This window comes from Anomaloglossus baeobatrachus, chromosome 4, assembly GCF_048569485.1.
Source record: "Anomaloglossus baeobatrachus isolate aAnoBae1 chromosome 4, aAnoBae1.hap1, whole genome shotgun sequence".
Classification (NCBI taxonomy): domain Eukaryota; kingdom Metazoa; phylum Chordata; class Amphibia; order Anura; family Aromobatidae; genus Anomaloglossus; species Anomaloglossus baeobatrachus.
The window spans coordinates 445,854,644-445,878,438 of record NC_134356.1 but is presented as its reverse complement, the minus strand read 5'-3'; the positions used below and the strand labels follow the sequence as shown (position 1 = coordinate 445,878,438).

The 23,795-nt window shown below is 45.6% G+C and overlaps 1 protein-coding gene across 1 annotated transcript in view; it reads right to left on the bottom strand.

Moving 5' to 3' along the window:
- CYP11A1 (cytochrome P450 family 11 subfamily A member 1) overlaps positions 1–23,795 on the bottom strand; it is a 90,409-nt gene that overhangs the window by 17,132 nt on the left and 49,482 nt on the right. Inside the window, exons 3-7 of the mRNA XM_075342671.1 lie at positions 12,056–12,255; positions 9,776–9,979; positions 8,600–8,754; positions 3,336–3,502; positions 3,170–3,248 (exon numbers count right to left, since the gene is read on the bottom strand). Coding sequence (XP_075198786.1) covers positions 3,170–3,248; positions 3,336–3,502; positions 8,600–8,754; positions 9,776–9,979; positions 12,056–12,255 — 805 coding nt within the window. The remainder of the gene's footprint in view (positions 1–3,169; positions 3,249–3,335; positions 3,503–8,599; positions 8,755–9,775; positions 9,980–12,055; positions 12,256–23,795) is intronic.

Sequence of the window (23,795 nt, the reverse complement as noted above, 5' to 3'; positions counted from 1 at the left end):
TGTGTTCATCATTGGTTGAGTGAGTACCACTGTGCCGTGCGACACCGCGCAGCCCCTGCGACCCTGCACCTTACCAGGTCCCGCAACCCACCTGCCATCCTCCCCTCACCGGGCCCCGGGACAACCAACCCCCCCACCCACGGAGGGGAAAAACAACATCCAAGCTGCTCCCTGTCATCGCTCCCGGGATCCCCGTCCAGAGCAGCGGTGGTGTCAAAACCTCACCACAACCGTGGGTGGCGTCACGGACAATAAATCCCCAAAATCATTCCCCTTTTCACTCACAGGCGAGGAACGCTGCTCGAGTCCCCGGGATCCGGCCCACCGCTCGAGCCACCACCGAGCAGCAGCAGCAGCAGCTGGACCCGAGCAGTGGGTGAGCGCAGCGTCCCCTCCCCGCCTGCGACATCCACCACTTGAAAGGAGTGCCCTGAAGAACGCCGTTTGTCTGCCTGGTGTTTCTGGGACCGCTGACCTGTCTTGATGCACCGTCGTACCTCCTTCCACACCTCCCCCAGATGCTGAACGACGGAGTTGTCCCCTGGACACCCCGAATCCACTCTGGAGAAGGACCCGAAGTGAGGGTGAAACCCGTAATTACAGAAGAAGGGAGATGTTCCCATAGACTGGTGGACTCTGCTATTAAATGCAAACTCCGCAAGAGGCAAAAACGTACACCAATGCTCCTGCTGAGCAGAAACCAAGCACCGCAGGATTTGTTCAAGGGTCAGATTCGTCCTTTTCATCTGCCCATTGGACTCAGGATGATAGGCGGGCGAGAAGGACAACTCAATCCCCAACCTCCTACACAAGGCCCTCCAAAACCGAGAAATGAATTGTATCCCCCTGTCAGACACAATATTCAGGGGCAACCCATGTAACCAAACCACCTGGTCGATAAAGCGGTTGGCAAGGGTTGCTGCATTAGGTAGACCCGAGAGGGGAACGAAATGTGCCTGTTTACTAAAACGATCCACCACCACCCAGATCCCAGTCATGCCATTAGAGACAGGAAGGTCCGTAATGAAATCCATGGAAAAGTGGGTCCATGGCCTTTCAGGAACAGGAATAGCCCGGCCAGCTATACTGTCAAGTTGCCACCAGGGGGAGCCGGAGCTCTGCAGCAGAAGACAAACACAGAGCAACAAGAACCAGGAAGTAGATACAGTGTGTGCTCATACACTGCCTCACAGCAGAGCTGGGGAGCAGAGCTGCAGGGCGTGCAAGGAATGGTCAGGCAGGCTGGGTCAAATACAATACAGGCAGAAGGAGGACCGGAGGAAAGAGCAGAAGCGAAGTCGAGGTCAGGCCGAGATCAGTACCAGAGGAAGCAACCGAGTGGGGAGGTAGGAGAGGCAACAGAGGAATGGGCGAACGACTAGGTGAGGGAACACAGACAAGGCACAGGAGCACAAACACAGACGGATCAGGAAACACTTACAGGACCAGCAATCACAGGCAAAGCAGCGCTAAGCTTATAGTCGGCGCTGGTTCACTGGAGATGTCAGTTTTAAAAGCATCCAAGCTCCGGAAGTGAGGCCCAGGAGAAGGCTCCGCCCCTTAGCCATGGGGACGGGGAGGCGGAACCGTGACAGTGGACCTGGAAATAGAGCTGCAGCCATGGGGGCACAGTAAGTATGTACTGTTTTAACCCTTTAGCTTCATTTTATTTTATTTTTTTTAAAGTGGCCAGTCACAGCCATGCCAATATATCACATGGCTGTGATGGGCAGTGAAAGGATAATTTTTGTCATCCAATCATTTACTGATTCTTGGCAAGATCGCTGACTTGTGCAGTAAATGCTCGGATGTCCACTCCTATCCAATCTGGCCAAAGATTGTACAATTTTAACAGTTTCCGATCTTTACAGATCAGGATCTCTCATCTCTAGTGGGAACTACATGCCTGGCGAAGATCTCTTCTGGGTGACAGTGCTCCTGACGATGATTTTGTGTCTTCCGATGATGTTCACGTCAAGTGAGCAACTTCTCTGCTGCTCTGCTCCTGCTGGTGATTCAAGTGAATCAGCCGAATTGCCATTAGATACTGCTGGTGACACCTCTGAGCCGGCAATGATCGGCACTGGACAGAATAGGTTGTTAGTGTGCAACTACAAGCCTGTAAATTCTTAGTCCCATAAGAAAAAAATACAAAGAACCCAGATCATCCCTTTATTTCTGATTTTACTTCACTTAGTACATGATAAAGCTGACTGCCAGCAGTCACCACAAGGGGAAGCTTGGTGTAGAGGAATTTATACAGCTAACATTCAACTCAATGGAAGATGTAAAAATCTCCATTCACTGAGCTCCCTCTAGTGGAGGAAACAGAAATATGTAAGGGCTGAAAGGAAAAGTAAGGGTAAAAGTTAAGCATTTGTTGCAGACATTTCTACATCAAAAACGTGTTTGTTAACAGGAAAAATATTGCATAAAAATGCGCATTTTGCCACATGTTTGCATGTGTTTTTGAAGCATCTTTAATTTATTGCTACATTTTTTCCTGAAAAACCGCAACGTGTGAGCATAAACATATTCTGCACAGAGCTCCTTCTCACCATGGATGCCATGGCAGCTGCATAGTCTGCTATTATGGAAAGTATGCCACTGTTTGCAACATTTCAATCTGATGGCAAATTTTCAGTGTGTGAGCATGGTGAATCAATAACTGTCAAGACACTTGTCTCTAATCTCCACACCAGAAGAGCTCCAAAAACAGCCCCTTATTTATCTGGCTTTCTTTAGTCTTGACCCTTATGTGATTTGGTTCGTGGTCTGTCCGAGCAAAATCAGGATTGTTGACAAATTTGCGGTAGATCAATGTACGTAGAGGGTCCGGACAATGATCAAACTATGAATGTTTACAGAAAAACTCATTCCCAAACATTAGAAATGTGCTGAGTAATCAGTGGATAGATAAAAATTGATTGTCGACAGCATTTCTCTTTGTGTAAACAGGAATGTGCTACAAATAATGCAAACTGTATGGAAACGGATGAGAAAAGTAACGACTACTCATCCGCATACGGTTTGCTCATTCATTGAGATTGCCTCTTGTAAAATGGGAGCAGCCTGACATCCGCAGTCAACTGTTGATGCTCATTCATCTGCCTGTACAAAAGGACAATTACACAATGGACAGCTGTGCTATTGCTGTATCAGTGCTTACCCCCTGTGGTATCATGTAGTTGCGGATGACTGTATCCCTCTGAGTATACCTCTGTAATGTGATTGCAACAGGGTGAAGTCTGCAATAAACAAGGGATAATAAGAAAGGTATCTTTTGCGCCGTAGAGTAGTATACCATGTACTGTATGTGTAATTTCTGTTTATACCTGAGAGTTTCCTTCAATGCTGCTTTGACCAGCGGGATCTTCTTCAGTAGTGTTGTCAAGTCACTTCCAGAAGTGGCCCTTGCGGCTAGAATTTCAGACCTAAGCTTCTCCTGGACCCCCGGGGTCCGTGCCAGCTCATACATAGCCCACTGTAGGGTCATAGATGTCTGTAACAGGAATGTAGAGTTTTTATATAAATCTGAGAGTCTGTGTGGGCTATGCTGGCACTATTTTACAATTTTTTTGACATACATCATAGACTCATATTTCCCAGCATGGGTTTTAACCTATTCACAAGCACCATGAGCTGTAATAATGCTGGAGCAGAGGCAGGTTTCTGTGCCTTGTGTTCCAGGAGCTGCTTCCATAGTAACTGAGATTGGACACATTGTGCTGAGTGAATTACATAGGCGTAGGTTAAGTGCAAAAAAATACATTTCCAGCTCTGAGCATTGTATTGTACTAATGTATTGTTCACTCAGTATTCAGAATGCACTGTCAAAAGATGCAGAAAGTGGTTGTATTGTCACCATTAGAAGCTATCACCTGGATTTATGCACATTGTACAATTGGAAAAAACTATCACGAATTCGTAGAATTATTTATGGAGGAAAATCTGCATATTTACTGATCAATATAACCTTAAAATCATTTGCCTAGTATTGTGAAGGTTTCCTTCCAATGTTATCTTACATCAATACATTGGCAATATATCTGTTAAAGGAGCCCGTCACCATCACATCAAATAATGCTATTAACCTTCAGATGTCTCATTAATTTTCATGTTGATAGTGTTACAATGCTGTCTGACCGCCATACTGAAAGTGCAGCACCAGGGAGAAAATTAACTTTAATCCATCTCGGGAGCTACTGGGTTTCAGTCATAAAGGCATGGCTGAGCAGCTTCAGTGGCTGTAAGCATACCCCAACACTTTGACAGCTGGCTCTGCAGTGTATCAGTGCACAGTGAGCTGTCAGCCAATGTGTTGGTGCATGCTTATAGTGGCCATGCCTTTATGACTGAAAGCTGTAGGCTACCAAAAGGCATACATTTCATTTATAGAGATTACCGGAACTGTGGAAGTTTGAGTTCGCTGGGATTGACTGAACGTTATTTAAAAGCTTGCTGTATCTACCCCTGGCTTCACTCCATGCCGGATATAGAGTTTCTATTTCAGACCACGCTGAAGGAGCTTGTTTCTGCTAAGCAGAGGCGTTTATTCCTTTAGCAGCAGCACAGCTTCCAACTGAAGAAGATCTTAGAGCTTTGTCGTACCTGTTTGCCTCGCCTGGATTACCTGTGACTTTTCTTGCTCTCTTGCCCATTTACTCCCTTAGGGAGGACATTTAGGTGAGTCATATCCAGGAGCTTAGCAAGGTATGAGACTCCAGCATCTCCAGCATCTCCAGCATCACCTTCAAGGGTAATCCTGAAGACAAGGATAAGCCTCTGGATCCCTAGCTTGAGAGATAGCTCACATGCACACAGTCACTGCTACCTAACCATCACTGGCGGGACAGGTCTTGTGTCCTATGACGCTCATCAAATTATATGGATCCTTATTAAAAAAACAAGGCTCTATAGGTCACTCCCAGTCAGGTATGGAATTTCTCATGATTGTGAGAAATTCTGTACCTGTCGCTGACTGTGAATGACCTATGGAGCCTCGTTTTCACAACAAGGTTCCATAGGATTCGAGGAGCATCATAGGACACTAGACCTGTCACGCGAGTGATGATTAGGTAGGAGCGACAGTGTGCATGTGAGCTGTTCCTCAATCTAAAGGTCCAGAGGCTAATCCTTGTCTTCAGGATTACCCTTGAAGGTGGACATGCAAGGGTCTCATGTTTTGCTAAGCTCCTAGATATTACTCACCTAATTTCACATTACACCATTGGATTACGTTGGAACATCAAGGATTTCTTTTTAATTAATAAATTGGTGAACATGGGAGAATGGGGGAGTCTTTATTCCCCATTGGATTATGTCAATACTTTGTGGATTTTTTTTACATTTATAAATTGGTGAACGATGGGGTGTGGGGGAATCTTTATTCAAATAAACTATTTTCTTCCAGTGTATGTTTTTTAACTGTACATTTAAAAGATTAGTAATGGGGGTGTCAGATAGACGCCTATTCATTACTAACCCCCTAGGCTTGATGCCAACTGTCAATACACAGTTAACATCAAACCATATGTATTAACCTAATTGCCACTGAATGAGGACAATTGGGAAGAGCTGGGCATAGTGTCAGAATTGGCATATCTAATAAATGATCCACTTCTGGGATGGCTCTACGCTGCTATTTTTAGGTTGGGAAGGGCCTAATAGCCTTGTTCCTTCCCTGCCTAATACCAACCCCCAGCTGTCTGCTTCACCTTGGCTGGTTATCTTAAATAGGGAGGATCCCATACTGTTCTTTAAATGATTTAAATAAAAAATTATAAAAAAAACGGCATGGAATGCAAAATCTGAGGACTGCGGTCCCCAGATGTTTGCTTTACCTGCGATGGTCATCAAAAATTGAGGGAACACCATGTCATTTTTTTTTATATTTACTTTGTTCACAGCAGAGTAGAGGCATCCTTCCCAAGCGAAAAAGCTTGTTGATTGGCTGCTCTGCAGACTTTCAACAACCTTTATTAGCATACAAACAGAAGCCAATCTCGTCACAGACTTCCTTGCAAAGTCCGTGTGTAAGTTCGAGCCCAGGGCACCAGGTGCCCGATGCAAATCCCGAATTAATAGTTCGGGTTCGATCATCACTATTCATAACCCATATATACAGATTAATAGTGTTTGAGAACATGACATGTTCCCTTTACCATTAGCTAATTTGAGAGTCTTTTAGTTGTCTAGAAGTTTCCTTAGATATCTTTGTGAACTACCGAAAACAATTATACTTCTTGCTCTTTGAGTGACTTTTGTTGATCGACCACTCCTCGGGTAGGTAATAATGGTCTTGCTTTGCCTCGAAGTGTACCCAAATGATTGTGGATTGATGGAATATAAACGTTATAGAGAAATATCCTACAAATATGTTGTTAAAGAGATCATCAGGATTATGCTTGGTAAAATAAAAGTATAATAATAATGGCACTGTTATACTGATTTAGTAAAAAGCTTCAATGAGAGAAATCCTCAGCCTGGTTGTTTAATCATCATTCAAAGGTTTTTTATTTCTAAGCTTTTAGTGCACTGGGGAAGGACTGTAAAGCAGGACTGTGGGTAGAGTCTTCTCTGCTCTGTCCCCTCATCCCCTCAGCAGCTTCTGATGTCTGTATGGTGGTAGCAAAAGTGCAGATTTACATCTTAATGATGAGCCAAGATCTCAATCTGTGCACTATTTTACTGAAGCCTGCCAAGGAGGTCAATCTGTGCCACGATGTGCCTCCACAAGTGGCATTTGACTGAAACCAGCAGCAAGATCAATCCGTGCAAGCGCCTCCTGTGGTTAGGATGGAGCCAGCTCAAAGTTAAAACTGGAAGAAGATACAGACACCAGAGAAGAGCCGAAGATCCTAACCACAGTGCCGCACCATGGGCCCTAATGCCTCGAAACCTTAAGAAACCGAAACTCCTAATGATGCTTTAACAATAACCAGGATGCGGATTTTCTCACTGAAAGGATTTATTGTACCGCCCCGGGGCTTGGCCAGCTGCAGAGCCGCTCGGATCCGTGCTCGTCGGTGGGTGGCTCGAGCTCCTCCCGACCTGGGAGTCACGTCGCTCTGAAGGGAAGCTGGCGCTATGAATAGGGGTGGTGTTCGGTGGAGAAGTCCACGGCCGGGGCTGCGGTTGTTTGGGGATTAAGTTTGTGACGCCACCCACGGGTTGTGGTGAATGGATGGACACCACCGCTGCCATTGACTAGGCTCCCAGGGACGGTGTTGTGCAGCTTGGTGTTGACCCCTCCGTGGGTAGGGGGATGATGGTCCCGGGGGCCCAAGGGAGGTGCTGAGGCGGGGGAATGGATGCGTGCTGGCGTGTGGGTACGGTGCGGTGTGGTGCACGGCCCGAAGGCACTGATGTACTCACTATTACAAACACGCTGGAGTCTCTGGTAAACCAAACAAGATGGTGGTCGGTGCCCGCAGCCGGCTGCACTTTTCCCCTTTTCAGGTTGGTGGTTTCCGCCTTTCTCCTGCACCTCACTTTTGGTAGAAATGATGACTCCTATGCCTGAGCAATGGTAGTCCGCTCCCCAGCCTTGTGTGTGCCGGTAGAGCCTGTTTGCCCGCAGACACTGGCCCATGAGATCTCGATGCCTAGGCGGTGGCTTTCTATCCCTATGGTTGGGCTGTTGTCTTCAGTCGGGTCTTAGGTGGGAAAGGGCCTAAAGTCCAGTCCTCAGTCAGTGGATTTGACTCGGTCCAGTGGTTTCTGGGCCTCGTACTGGGTCTGAGTACCCCTCCTGGTGCTCCGGTTTCCAATCGGTTCCCCGGTTCGGTATCAGCGGGCCACTACCCGGTCCCGGTCCCTTACAGTTCCTCCGGCTGTAATCCCAGCTCCTGCAGGCGGCCACCACCGTCTGCCTCCTTGACAGAGGTGACTGGGCTCCAACCCAGACACCTGGTGTTAGACTGTGGCAGACCTCGACACAGGTCTGCACTTGAACCCCACTCCACTTTACTACACAGACTGATCTAACACTGTGCTCACACTCTGCTCCCCACGGGGAACTGCACTGTTTTTCCTGCCTCAGGGCCTGTGCACTCCTCGGTGGGCGTGGCCAACCGCCTGGCTCCACCCCCTGGTGTCAACATCAAACCCTGAGGGAGGTGACAAGGGTTTTGTACGTTGGCTGCTGTCACCTTATTAAGGGGGGAGGTGTTTGTGCAAGGGCCTACCTGTGACTACTTGGCTAGTCCAGGGCGTCACACTATTAAATCAGAATAACAGCGCCATTAGGGCCATAGCTTTATTCTAACATGCATAATCCTGATGACAGGTTCTCTTTAAGGCCAGACTTTGATAATTTTGGAGCCACTATTCCATGATGTAGCCATTTTAACATGCTCAAACTGGTGAAAGGTTCTTAAGTGAGGATTTTTAGTAAGTGAGGATTTCTAGTAATATAAAGTAACTTAAATTTACACTATTTCTGCCGTAATAAATTCTCTTCTGTGTAATTTATGGGGTTTAATACTAAAGTTTCTAATTGTATACACAAAAGAGTAGTGCCTTGAGAATCCTAAATTAAAAGTCAAGACCGCATTATCTGATACGAATAAGCAGTATGTGTTTTCCAACATCTCACCGTGTCCACGCCTCCCGCCATCAGTTCAGTAATGCTAGCTTTAATGTCTTCAAGAGGAAGTTGATCCTGAAGAAGGAGACTGGAAAGGACTCCTGAGTATGTATTATCCGAGCGATGCCTTAGAGAGCTGTATATACTCTGTATACAGCGATCCGCTGAGAGAGAAAATATTCATATTTGTACAAATGTAGACTCATATATAAAAGACAAAGTGTGATTATAATATATTATCAGACAGGCAAAATAATGTCTGAAAGTCATGGCCAAGCTTGATTTTCAGTTATAGGCTTGAGCATAAGTAGTAGATCACATTAGCTAGCGTGCTACATGTGTGTGGAGTCAGGCATTGGTGCTACTCTACTACCGTCAATCTGGAGAGCTGGTTGGCACATAGCAAGGTGAGTCAGTAGAGTTAGGGACAATCTTGATTGAAGGTGGATGACTGATGATTTTTTGATTAAAAAAATGTTAACTAGGCACCCTATGTTTTTTACATGTACTACTACTTATCTACTTACTGTAGTGTACTTACTGTAGTGTACTTACTGTAGTGTGCCTACACATTATGTTTTTATTCTAGGTTATACTTGTTGTTTATTAATGTGCACCTGGATATTACACTTATACCAACCCTTGGCCCTTGGTTTTGCTATTTGTTTGGAGAAGATGTGCGAATGTGATAGTCAGACCCCCACCTAATATTAATGGCCTATCCTAGGCCATTTAACTAAAGATCTGAGACCATATGCTGTGGCCATTGTAAATTTTCACGTGAAAAATCCTCAAAAACTTTACATGCGTGTTTTTTTTTTAACTTTTGCATTTTTCAGTATGGGTTTCAACTGTACAATATATGGCCAATAACTGCAAAAAGTAGCCTCACTTCAACGCCCCCAACTGATTGATTACAATTGGGAATACATTATCCGCTTTTTCTTTCAGCAAAAAAATGATTGTGTTGTGGTTTTACTATTTTTAGTTAAACAATATACTGAAAAATATTTGCTAAAATAACAGTAAAAAAGCATTGCAAAATGGCACAAGTGAATATACGGTAGTTTAATATGCTTTTAAAGGAAAGATTATACAGAGCGCTGATTCACTTATATGTGTATGATACTGAAGATGATTCCGATATCTCACAGTATATAGATTAGCTATTGTCCATCTACCTACCATGGTTGAAGATGGAATCCCAGGCCTGCACATGGTTTTTCCAAATGGAGGAATTTAGTAACCTAAGGAGCCGTGGTGGAAGGTAAAGCATGGGGCTGGTGGTGTGGAACATGATAGTTACTGAGTCTATGAATTCTTGAGATTCAGGATTTATGTAATCTTGTAGAAGACCAAGACGTTGTCCATAAAGTACATAGCAGACAGCTGCAAGAAGAATCAGTTTGTATAAATTATCGTCCATTTTTACATTAATATTCCCATGTACTCATTAGGAGTCATCATCATGTATTGTGTATGAATCGCAATGATAGAACTGCCTGATGGAAGCATTTGTTTGCAATTATTGCAGCTCATGTGGGTGCCACCCGTTATTAAATTTCACTTTATGTTAATGATTATAAGGGCGTTGCCTAGTTTTCGCCTATAAATGAATGTAGGAATAAATCCAAACATTACAATTCCTTTGCTTAAAATTACATTTAGTTAAAAAACAAAAAAACCCACAAAACTAAAAACTAGAGCGCATTCATTGTGGCAGGATGCAATAATGACACATGGAAGGGGATCATAAACTGTGTGACAGCACTGTATTGACCTGTAATAATACATTTTAATATTTTGACGTCTGACTGTATTTGGGGATTCGCCAAAATGCATAAGTGTAATAATAGCGATGGCGATGAAAATTTTTCTGTGCGTCGTGAGCATGAATTCACACATAGTGTTTCTTGCAGCACCCATGGGGGATTTTTTGTTTTATTTTAAGCACTATAACCAGATAATAGCTGTAAATCAATTGGGAAAATTGGAGGGTCAAATTTTCATTTTGAGATCGGCAAGCCATTAGACAAAGACTGGACCAATGCATGCTGGAAAATAAGTAAAGGAAGTTCAAGCACCTATTGTGCTGGAGGAATGGTGAAGAAAAATAACGGCTCACTCAGAAAGAGTAGACGGCAAGTTACAGAGCCCGCAAATCAGAACAGTTCCTGACCATATGGGGCTGGTATGTAGACTAAAAGCAGCTTTAACTAGTTGTTTTAACTAATTAGGGTATAACAGCAACAAGACCATGATTTTACTTTGACTTTGGATGAAAAGACCGGTTCACTTTAAAAGTATGGTCATTTCATTTGTATGTGGACAATGTTGTTTCTATTACTTGCAATGGAAAAAGAATCATGTCAACCTATAACATCTGTTTCATATGACCATTTACAACATGCTGGAAACGTTTTCCATTGTTATCTTCTATTATAGGCATTTGCAAAACATTGTTTACATTCTTTAAAGTGTTAATTTATTGGCCACCAGTGCACCAAAATACATTTCAAACAATACAGACAGAAAAATGGAGCTTTAATACAGATGTATGAAAGCGGTTTATGAAAAGTCACTTTTAACATCTGTATACATTTTCAGTACATTAAAGGGAATCTGTCTCCAGGATTTTGCAATATAAGCTGAGAACAGCATGCTGCAAGGGTTAAAAAAGAAAATACATCCATGCTTCTCTTATCTGTGTGTGAGCTATTTTTATCTAAAGTAAAGGGTTTATTGCTCCGTGATTAACATTAGTGTGACTTCTCATGCAGGGCAGTCAGACATGCCCCCTGTGATCATTGACACCTCAGGCTATGTGCGCACGTAGCGTAATTACATGCAGTTACGCTGCGCTTTGTAGCGCAGCGTAACTGCATGCGTCCTGTGTCCCCTGCATAATCTATGGAGATTATGCAGGAGCCGTGCGCACGTGGCGTATTAGAGCGCAGCGCTTCGGCTGCTGCCCGAAGCGCGCGTTCTAAGAAGTGACATGTCACTTCTTCCGTGCGCTTTGCCGGCAGCTCCTGCTCTGTCTATGGGAGGGGCTGCAGGCAGAGCGCATGGAATCGGCTTTTTTTTTCTCTACGGACATTTTCTGCAGCGATTTGAAGCGCACGTGTGCTCTTCAGATCGCTGCAGAACTTTCTGCAGGGCTAGTACGCAACGTGCGCACATAGCCTTATAGCCAATGTACAATCTCTATTGAGAGCTCCCAGCTCTGCTACACTCAATTCTGAGATAAAGTCAGAATGGCTGCACATAGTAATTTAAGCTAAACATGGTTAGTTTCAGAATCTCTTAGCTAACAACAAGCTGCTCTCAAATGAAGTAGCAAAAGCTTTCTGACAAATTTCCTTTAAGAAGACAGGCTGTAGTATAACTAAGGCCAGTGAGTACTCAAAGGAAAAATGAGATTTGTGCAGTAAAACGGTAATTGTTCTTGTATTAGGTACTTACACTCCAATGCAAATCGAAAGAGCTCATTGGTGAGGTCGGCTGTCCATTTTCCCCGACCACTTCTTTCCACCTGAGTATAAACTCTACGAACAAAGTCCTGTCCCACATTGTCCAGGAGAGGTAAAAAGCGATTCATCCCAGCTACAGAGAGGACCTCTCGATTCAATAATAGTCTTTGGCATCGCCATTCTTCTCCACTCCTGAAAGACTATAGTAATTAGTATGTTCTCCATGTGTAACAAATAGTGTTCTGCAGAATAGTATTCTAACTCCACACAATTCATGTTATATTTAGGCTTTATAGTAAACATCTATTTCTAACTCCACACAATTCATGGCTTTATAAGCGACATCTATAAAAATATTTTGTTTATCCTCTAAATCTTGTTTGCAACCTAACCTGTAATGTTACATAATAGTTACAATACAATAATCATAGCTATAACATTGTTAGAATTACCATATGGTCACATAAAATATCCGAGATTTGCCAATGCAAGTCAATGGGTGTGAGAACATTTTTTTTACGAATACATTACCATTCTGTAGCATAGAACACTGTTAATGGTCCTATAAATGATTGTAGAATAATAGTTGCTGAGAAAAAAAATCGCATGTCATACGGATGACTTACGCATGGTATATGGATGATAGGCGGGAAAAAACCCCACTCAACTCACATAGCACCGACGTGACATACAGTATACCATACAGCTTTCACTCATCTAACTTTTCTGGATGAAAATTGGACTGATTTTATTATATGCAGAACCCTAGAGATGATATAGACATGAATTTCTGACCAGATGTCAGCAACAACCCATCTAATCCACACAGGCAAAGAAATCAAAACATACAGTAGATGTCCATAAAGTTAGAGATGTGTAATAATGAGAAATTACATAGAGAAAAAGTACTGCAAATTACGCAGTCCGGTCCAATGGGCAAATCCAAATTGGGCTCAGTGTCACACCAGTCCTTTCTATCTCCGCCTCTTCTATCTGGATGGAAGTGGATCACATCTCCTACATCATTCACACAGGGCTCGCAGTCTTGGTCTACTCAGCCATGTAGTAGACTGGTGCCAGCTTCAGTCGAAAATTACCAGCTCCTTGGCTGTTCACTAGGGCAGAGTGAGGTGCTCTTGTGCAGGCCTCTCATTCCACTGCGCAGGTGCAAGAGTTCGATCACTGGGTGAATGACGTAGGAGATGTCATCCACTTCCATCCAGATAGAAGACTCAGTATTTGAAGGGTCTGAGCATGATCTGGATTCGCAGATCAACCCAGTCAGTGCAATTTACATGCAACATGGGACATGAATAAAACACTTTTCAGACTTAGGCAGGAGCACATACGAGGATATAAATGGGTTGTAGGAACTCCCTTTTACATGCTTTCAAAGGTGATGGGCCAGTATTACAAGGTATAAAACTGGTGACAGGTTTCCTTTAATGGGCAAACATGCAATATTATATTTTTTGACATGTATGGCCCTGATGTGTCAAGATGTGACTGTCCATGCACTGCTGATAATATTAGACGGTATAGGGGGCATGGTAAGGTCCTGTTATCAATTTATTGCCTTCTTCTGGTGCCCATATCATTCAATAGATATGGTGCTGTGATAATACTGAGCCACATCTATTAATTACAGTGGTGGAGTGTTGCTATCGACTTCCTCTGTATAGACCATACCATATGATATATGCACTCTACAAGCATGGACTGTGACCACATACATTGGTCATGCAGAAGGCGGCGCTCAATAGATAAACATCTAATTGTGGTGGAGAGCACGGGGCAGGCAGTGGTAGTAGTCGTGCAAGGGTCAACAGGCCGCAGCGCAGCCATTCGTTAACCCCTTGCCTCCCTGCCGCCGCACCACACACAGGAGAACTCCCCAACCGTTTAGGTGACACCATTTTCTTCCTATCAAAGAATAGAGTCAAGGCAGGGTTTCTTCTTCCAAATAAGTAAACTTTATTGTTCTTTCTCTCTTGCATTTTTTTGGTCCGCGTTCCACCAGCACCATTACACATCCCATGGGGGTTCCTTTTACGCCTCCGTCTAGTATACAATTTAGCAGCTGTCCGTATTTCAGGCACCTGGGTTTTGTTTAACACCTCTAGGTCTCTCATTCCTCCACTCAACTTCATGCTGGCACTGACTGATTCATTAAGTTTGCTGGGTGACTTCACCCCACCCACAGGGGACGCTAACGCACACGAAAAACCACAACCGACAGTGCTCTCCCATCCGTGCCCAGGCCAGGATCCAGACATACCCTACTCCTTGAGGGTACACTGACCTTCAGTTAGGTGAGGAAATCTTTGAGTATTCCGAGCCAGACAATACGGACGCCAGACCCCCGATGGTCAGAACTATACCCCTCTTCTTGGGGGCGTAGTTAACCAATCCTAAGCGGATCCCATGCGTCACTGCCATAGGGGTGATCCTTAGGGTCAGAATTTTCAAAATGGTTCTTATCACAACATCAGCTGGGGGACTCTCCTGCTGTCTACTTCCTATATCACCCTTTTATATGTCCTGTTCCCCTCCTCTTCCTTAACTCTTTCTCTGCTCACCCAGGTGCCAGGACAGCCATACTACCACACTGCCACCTGGTGGCCATTGACACACAATACCATACAACACATTACATTACAAAGCATTATACATAACCTTGGGTGTGCCAGCTATTTCTGCAGGGGTGGATGTAGCCCTGACCCCCTACATAATTAAAAAAGGAAGAAAAATCTATTATAAATAAAGATCTTTAAAGGGGTGGTTCACTACTACGCAATACTGGCCACATTCCTGTAAAACTGATAGGGAAATATTTTTCTAAATACCTTGTTCAGCCAATTCTGCCTCTGAGAGATGCTTCTGCGGTCCGCTCATCCCCGTGAAGTGACCCCCGGGCTCCATGACTTCTGAGATCCGGTGATGTCACATCAACTCCCAGCTGTCCCGACCTCACTGAGTCTCCTTGAGTGACTGGGCTGTGGGCAGCGTTTCACCGCTCATCACAGCCCAGGATATCGCACGCGCTCTCCTTCGCTGTAGAGCACCGCAAGCAGGAGCGATGCTGGGCTGTGATGAGCTGCAAAACTCTGTTCACTGCCCAATCACTCAGGAACAATGGGGCCGGCCTCGGTGACGTCGGGTCAACTGGAAGTGACATCACCGTATCTCAGGGGTCACAGAGCTCGGGGGTCAGTTAACGGGGATGAGCGGACCACAATAGCGCCACTCAGAAGCAGAATTGACTGAACCAGGGGTTTAGAAAAAGCCTTCCCTATCGTTTTACAGAGATGTGGGATATTGCAGAGTAATGAACCACCTCTTTAATTCAACACAAGTCCTTCATGTCAGAGGAGTGTGTAAAGAATAGAGAAACCTCATATAACGTCCAAGAAGGAAGCTGCAGTAGAATCACAATATACAACATATGAATTCCAAGAAGGGACCAGCAGTATTTAGCTTTCACTTGTAATGTAAATGGTTAAAATGACAATATAACTCCTAATTTAGATAAGACAGGCACCAAGCTAATAGATTACGATGTGTGTAATGTTATTTTTCATGGTGCCCTTGCCCTTACTAAAGGACCAAAGAGAAGTGTGGCAACATGGCATTGACAGTGCAATGAGTAATGATTAAGATGATGGATGGACCTTGGGGCTTCCAGAATAACAGGATTATTCCAGTGATTTTTCACACACTAAATTGACTCTTACTGGAAATATAGTCCTTGCCTGCATACATACCAGTTTGTCATTTCAGTGGCTGACGGTAAAGACAAAGATATTTTGAAATACAAACAACATCTTTAATGACCATGACTTTTAGGTTTTATTATACATAATCCGAAGGCTGCCAATGGTTCAAGAGTAAAGACACACATATGAGTATCATGCATGAGTTACATGCATGGGTGTAGCTATGGGGCTAAGCGAGATTAGGTTCACAGTGCCAGTGGAGGTGCCACTCTGCCATGAATAACCATGAAGAAGGCATAGGCCAAAACGCGTTGTGTTTTCTTTTGGGGAGTACCACCTGTTTGTGTTCTGCACATCTCTGACACGAGTATTCTTCATATCCCCGGATTCTTCCTCTTCTTACGTCATTCTGCCATGAGTAGATTATATAGATATAGGAGGTCTAAAGTGTCAAATTTACCATTTAGTCCAAGTAAAGTAAAGCTTAGCGCCGAAGAGGTTAATGGATTTAGTGGCTTTGTTCTGCCTAAAGAGCAGTTTTCAGCCAAATTCAATTTTTCTCTCCTATATTATTTGAATAATTCTTCCCTTCAAAAAACCCTTTCATCATATAGCAGCATGTACAGGCTGAATGGACCTAATCTGTGCTGAGCAAGATGTGCTCAAGATTCTGTGTGTTCTGTGACCCTACAAAATCAACTTCCCTGTACTATGAAGAATAACAGGATGCTCTCGACCAAAGAAGGCAAATTAGAACACAAAAGGACATTTAGACTTTGCAGGTTGAACAATCAGTCTTCATTTTCTACCCTCCAAGTCTGCTGGGTGAGAATTGTCTTTATAATATAGGTCATGGAAAAATACAGAAGGAAACAGTGACACTCAGTGGTTCCAGCTGAGATCTTGAAAAAATTATAATCCTGCGTTCTTTGGGATAAATTGTGCAACAGATTTCTGTTCAAGTATGATATTTGGAACTAAATCTTTTTATAAGCTCAAGACCATTCCTAACCTTTGTCATTTAGGCTGGTTTCACACATCCGGCTTTTTGCCGGTTTGCCGGATTCGGCGCACGCCAGTACAGTGTATACAATACAATGGAAGCGCGACAAGCGCCGGTCACATGCTGTCATGTGACCGGAGCATGTGACCCGGAAGTTGCCGCGCTGCCATTGTACTGTATCACACTGTACTGGCGTGCACCGAATCCGGCAAACCGACGAAAAGCCGCATGTGTGAAACCGGCTTAGTGAAAATACTGCAACTATACATTACATTGACGCATGCAAAAATCAGCACATCAAAAATACAGTTCATAATTTGAAGCCTTATATACAGTATGAGGTGTCTGTCACACAATGGCGCACACTATTTAAAGAAGACCTTATCACCAGGTTAAAATTGGACATTTTTTTGCATTTATTTTACTCCCGCTCCTCCACTGAATATTCCATTTTTTTTTTAATCCACTTTATGGTTCCAGAGATATGGGTATTTTTATTTAGTACAAATTTTTTAAGTCTTCACCAAGGGTGGGTAATTGATTTTCCCAAGCGACCACATACAAAACAAAGACTGTTGTAGACAGCTGAACCAATAGGCTGAAATTAACTTTGCTAAATATTAATATTAAGATAGTATTTATATAATTGTTTTATTTTAATTGTATTCCTTAATATTGAGCAGAAGTAAGTTTGCTGACTCATTACTACTGCTGGTACATGTTAAGGCCCCGTCACACTAAGCAACATCGCTAGCAACATCGCTAGCAACATCGCTGCTAACGAACAACTTTTGTGACGTAGCAGCGATGTTGCTAGCGATGTTGCGGTGTGTGACATCCAGCAACAACCCGGCCCCTGCTGTGAGGTCGTTGGTTGTTGCTGAATGTCCTGGGCCATTTTTTAGTTGTTGCTGTCCCGCTGTGAAGCACAGATCGCTGTGTGTGACAGCGAGACAGCAACAACTAAATGTGCAGGCAGCAGGAGCCGGCTTCTGCGGAGGCTGGTAACCACAGTAAACATCGGGTAACCAAGAAGCCCTGTCCTTGGTTACCCGATATTTACCTTTGTTACCAGCCTCCGCCGCTCTCACTGTCAGTGCCGGCTCCTGCTCTGTGCACATGTAGCTGCAGGACACATCGGGTTAATTAACCCGATGTGTGCTGTAGCTAGGAGAGTAGGGAGCCAGCGCTAAGCATTGTGCGCTGCTCCCTGCTCTGTGCACATTTAGCTGCAGTACACATCGGGTAATTAACCCGATGTGTGCTGTAACTAGGAGAGCAGGGAGCCAGCGCTCAGTGTGCGCTGCTCCCTGTTCTCTGCACGTGTAGCTCCGTGCGCTGGTAACCAAGGTAAATATCGGGTTGGTTACCCGATATTTACCTTAGTTACCAAGCGCAGCATCTTCCACGCGGCGCTGGGGGCTGGTCACTGGTTGCTGGTGAGCTCACCAGCAACTCGTGTAGCGACGCTCCAGCGATCCCTGCCAGGTCAGGTTGCTGGTGGGATCGCTGGAGCGTCACAGTGTGACATCTCACCAGCAACCTCCTAGCAACTTACCAGCGATCCCTATCGTTTTTGGGATCGCTGGTAAGTTGCTTAGTGTGACTGGACCTTTAGGATACAGCCACACACAGCCCACCTACAGTGAAGGAAATTAGTATTTGATCCCTTGCTGCTTTTGTAAGTTTGACAACTGACAAAGACATAAACAGTCTATAATTTTAAGGGTAGGTTAATTTTAACAGTGAGATAGAAAATCCAAAATAACATCCAGAAAATCACATTGTATAAATTATATAAATGTATTTGCATTTTGCAGAGAGAAATAAGTAGTTCATCTGTGGAGCCCCTGAGGCTTCAGTCACCACAGGGTTCTGCACGTCACTAGAGGAGCGATATTCATCCGGGTACGGAGGAGGTCACAATCCACCAAAACACACAGTTAGTCGCCTTCTCACTGGGACTGGGTTAGGGTAGGGTCACAGGGATGGTCACCACAAAGTATGTGACCTCCCACCCTCTAGTTCAGCAACCCGTGGGGCGGAGCTAGACAATGGGGAGTAAGACGACATACACACACACAAACAGTCAGTTAGGAACTCGGACAGAGTCAGGAAGAGAGAAGACTGTCGCTGGGGAGAGAGCAGCGCCATAGCTCCCTCAGGACTAAGAGCACACAGCAGGGTGCGAAACCCTAGGCTGGGTGGGTATTTTAGGTCCTGCCTGCAAAATCTGCCAGGCAGAGGATTTCAAGTCTCCTGGCCCTCACAAAATACACAGGGCACAGCAACATACTAGAGACAGAAGCCGCAACACAAGAGTGGCACCAGTAAAGGACTCGCGCTGCCTGCCATACGGGACAGGAACGGAGCCAATACAAGGACTCGGGTCCCAGCATAGCATCAAGCTGCAGGGACGCACACAACACAGCGCAAGTAGGAAGGACTCACAGAGAGAAGCACCGGTTCTGACCTCCACACTACCCGGGATCGGCTGGAGCCCATGACAGCGGAGTCCAGCATTCCAGAGGCGGTGACATCTCAGTGAGTAAAGAACTTTAACTGCAACCTCTGTGTCGTGCAATTCTTCCCGCTCACTACCCTCGCCATAGCTGCACGGCAGCAGGAGACTACTACTCCCAACCTCCCTGGAGTCTGAGCTCTGCCTGTGGAGAGCTGCACTACCATCTGCCCCAGAGGACACCTCCTGCAGCTGCGGCTCCAATGTTAGCCGCAAACCACAGGTGGCGTCACTAGTACAAACTCCATTCTCCCCTGTAATTAACCCCTCCATCTTTATTGACACCGCCGGGGTCAGGGAAGCAGGTCTGGCCGCTGTGACATCCCACCCCCTACACCGGCCCGGTGACGGATAACCCCCCCAGACCCCGTGGGTGCATCAGATCCCCTACCAACCATTAAACATTCTGGCTCCTACAGACACTTAGACGCTTCTAATCAACTTGTTACCTGCATTAAAGACAGCTGTCAAATTGTCACCTGTATAATTGATCCCACACACAGCCCCCCATATACAGTATGATACCACTTACAGCCCCTATATACAGTATGATCCACATACAGCCTCCTATTTACAAACGAAAAATATATATATATATCCAGCTCACCAGTTCTGTGGAAGCAGCCAATCCCTGGATGGTGCAGGGAAACAGGTGGATCACTAGGTAGCAAATGGGTAGAATCCAGCATCACATCCAGATGGATTTAAAACCATTTTATTAAGAAAATTTAAAAGTCCATTCAAGAAAAATAAAATATCATGGTGAAAAAAATTCAGATGATTACACATTTTGGAAATATTTTTTTATTCTTAGTCATAAGAATAAGGATTTATTTCCGAAACGCGTAATCGTCTGAAATTTTTATAACCATGATATTTTATTTTTCTGGAATGGACTGTTAATCTTTCTTAATAAAATGGTTTTTAATTCACTTAGATGGTATGCTGGAGTCATTCCTTTTGCAACCTCCTATATACAGTATGATCCCACACACAGCCTCTATGTACAGTATGAGCACCCACAGTCAGCTATGTACAGTATAAGCCCATACATAGCCCCCATCTACAGTATAAAGAAGGTCTCCCCACATATATAAACAAACACAGAAGAAATCCGGGTCACCATAGGAAGGATTATGAAAATAGATCACTTGGGCAGGGCACGCATGACGGGTGTGTCGGCAGCAATCAGTATAAGGCTGGACTCACGCCAGCATATGGCATCCGATGCGAGAGCATCGGATGCGATATGCTAATGACCCCCGACTCAGGCTCTACTGCCAGCGTGAGCCGAGTGTCATGTGACTGTGACCCGATCTTGCAATCGGGTGACAGCTGTGAAGTTGAGGGCGGGCGCTGCGGAGGAGAGGGAGGGGTTAATCCCCCCATCTCCTCCATTGTCAGCCTGTATGTATATCACACTGTACTGGGATAACATCCGTGTGCAGTCCGATGTTTCTCTCGCACCCATTCACTTAAATGGATGCGAGAGATACGGCTCTAGCAGAAAATCACAGCATTTTGCGACTTTTCTCGCATCCAGAATCTGCTTGCATGAAAAGCTGACCAACTGCTTTCCCTCATTGACTAACATGGGTCTAAGTGCAATGCGAGATTTTCTCGCATTGCACTCGTCCGTTTTTCACGCTCGTATAAGCGTGCCCTAAAGGTGAGTATCCAGCATTAGGCTGTGTTCATGCAGGACATTTTGGTGCATTTTTTTCTGCAGCAAAACCTTATCTTGTGGAGGAAGTTTCCTGGTGGTTTTCTGCATTTTTGTTGCGTCTTTTATGACGTTTTTACTGCATTTTTTGCACTTTCTCAATGACATGTAGTGTGAAAAACTGTGGCAAAAACGCTGAATAGAATTGACATGCTCAGGCTGCTTTCACACTTGCGTTCAGCGCAATCCGCTGCTATGGAGAATAGCGCAGTCCATTAACGCACTGCGTTATTCTCCATAGACTTCTATTGACGATGCACTGTAACGCAAGTGTCTGCGTTTCATCCGCTGGATGACGCGGAGTCGTTATTTTGATGCAGCGTCGGGCGGAGGGAACGCTACATGTAACGATTTTTGGGTCGTTAAAATAACGCACCTTGACGGATTCCATTGGAAAAAACGGCGTGCGGTCCCCCACAATTTTGATACCAGCCAAGGTAAAGCCACACGGCTGAAGGCTGGTATTCTTAGGATGGGGAGCCCCACATTATGGAGAGCCCCCCAGCCCAAAAATATCAGCCAGCAGCTGCCCGAAAATGCCACATCCATTAGATGCGACAGTCCCGGGACTCTACCCGGCTCATCCCGAATTGCCCTGGTGTGGTGGCAATCGAGGTAATAAGGAGATAATGGCAGCCCATAGCTGCCACTAAGTCCTAGGTTAATCATGTCAGGCGTCTATGAGACACCCCCAATGATTAACCTGTAAGTGAAAGTAAATAAACACATACACCCGAAAAAATACTTTATTTGGAATAAAAGATAAAAAACACCCTCTTTCACCCCTTTATTAATCCCCAAATACCTCTCCAGGTCCGACGTAATCCAAACAAGGTCCCACGATGCTTTCAGCTCTGCTACATGAAGCTGACAGGAGCAGCCGTAGAACACCGCCGCTCTCTGTCAGCTCCAGGCAGCAACTGAAGTGAGTAGCGCTGTCACCGGGGACGTCACTGTGGTATGAGTGTGTGTGTGGTGAAGATGGGAGCTGTAGTGCTGGTGTGTGCGGTGATGATGGGGGAGGTAGTGCCAGTATGTGTGCGGTGATGATGAGTGGGGTAGTGCTGGGATGTGTGCAGTGATGATGATGATGGGGGCGGTAGTGCCAGTGTGTGTGGTGATGATGGGGGAGGTAGTGCCGGTATGTGTGCAGTGATGATGAGTGCGGTAGTGCTGGGATGTGTGCAGTGATAATGATGGGGGCGGTAGTGCCAGTGTGTGCGGTGATGATGGGGGCCCTCTCTCTCCTTAACACAACGTGCTATTTCACAGGAATCCAATGCCTTTATATCACACTATTTGCAACGCATCCCTCACATGCGTCACACAACGCATTGTGACGGATGCTGTTTAACGCAAGTGTGAAAGTAGCCTCATTCTTTCAAAAACGCAGCAAAAATCAAGGAAGATGACAAAACAGTCAGAAAAAAACCACACAGGTGTTTTGTGTGTGTGTGTGAATGACATTTCTGGAATCGCATAGACTTTGCTGGTTTTATTAGGCAGAGTTTTATTCGCAATGATCTGCATAAAACCAAGGCAAAAACATGCTAAAAACGTACCAAAAACACAGCAAAAACGCCGTGTGAACATAGCCTTAATGTACAAAGAGAGGACATTTTTTAAACCCAATACCTTATTGAAAAAATCTTGTTAAAATCATGAAGTCATTCAAGGAATCCACATGCATTACGCTTTTCGAACATTAAAGTTCTTAATCATAGCTCTCGGTGTGCACATGTAGCTCACTGTTACAGATGTGTCGCAACTATTGTGTGAGTTGCTTTGTCTTCACGATCTCTCCTGCGCTGAAATCGTGACGCTGCCTAGTGCTACCTGGGACTCATAATTCTATCCCTGACTTGTATACCAGTGTAACAGGCCAGACTAACCACCCGCCCAGAATATAGCTTTGGTTAAAGTGTCCTAGGCCAGACTATACCCCTCTGGCCAGAATATACCCTGTGTATATTCTGGCCTAGCCCAAACTATACCCCGGGGTATAAATTGGCCTAGGCCAGATTATACCCCTCCGTATACCCCAGCTGCTGTCCGTATACCCCAGCTGCTGTAGATCAGGGCCCCAGCCATCGCACGGTGCCCCAGGCAGCGAACGGGACCCCAGGCAGCGCACAGGGGCCCCAGGCAATACAAGGGGCCCCAGGTAGCAAAAGGGGGTTCCAGGCAGCATACTGTGCACTAGGCAGAGCATGTGAGCCCCAGGCAGCGCCCGGGTCCCGAGGCAGCGCACGGAATCCCAGGCAGCGCACGGGACCCCAGGCAGCACACGGGGGTCCTAGGCAGTGCACAGGGCTCCAGGCAGCGTACGGGGCCCCAGGCAGCACACAGGGGGGCAGAAACAGGGCGCAGGGCCCCAGGCAGTGCACCGGGGCCCCAGGCAGCACACGGGGACCCAGGTAGCGCACGGGGCCCCAGACAGCACACAGGTAGCAGAGACAGCGCACAGGGGCCCAAGACACCACACAGGGGTCCTGCGCGCTGTATCTTCCCCCCCTTGCACGCTGTCTCTGCACCCCTGTGCATTGCCTGGGGCCCCACTGTCTCTGCCCCATGTGCGCTGCCTGGAGCCGCATGCGCTGCCTGGGGCCCCGTGTGCTGCCTGGGGCCCTGTGCACTGTCTCTGCTTCTTGTCTGCTGCCTGGGGTCTTGTGCGCTGCCTGGGGTCCCGTGCGCTGCCTGGGGCCCATCTGTGCTGCCTGGGGCCCCTCTGTGTTGCTTGGGGCCCCTCTGTGCTGCCTGGGGCTTTGA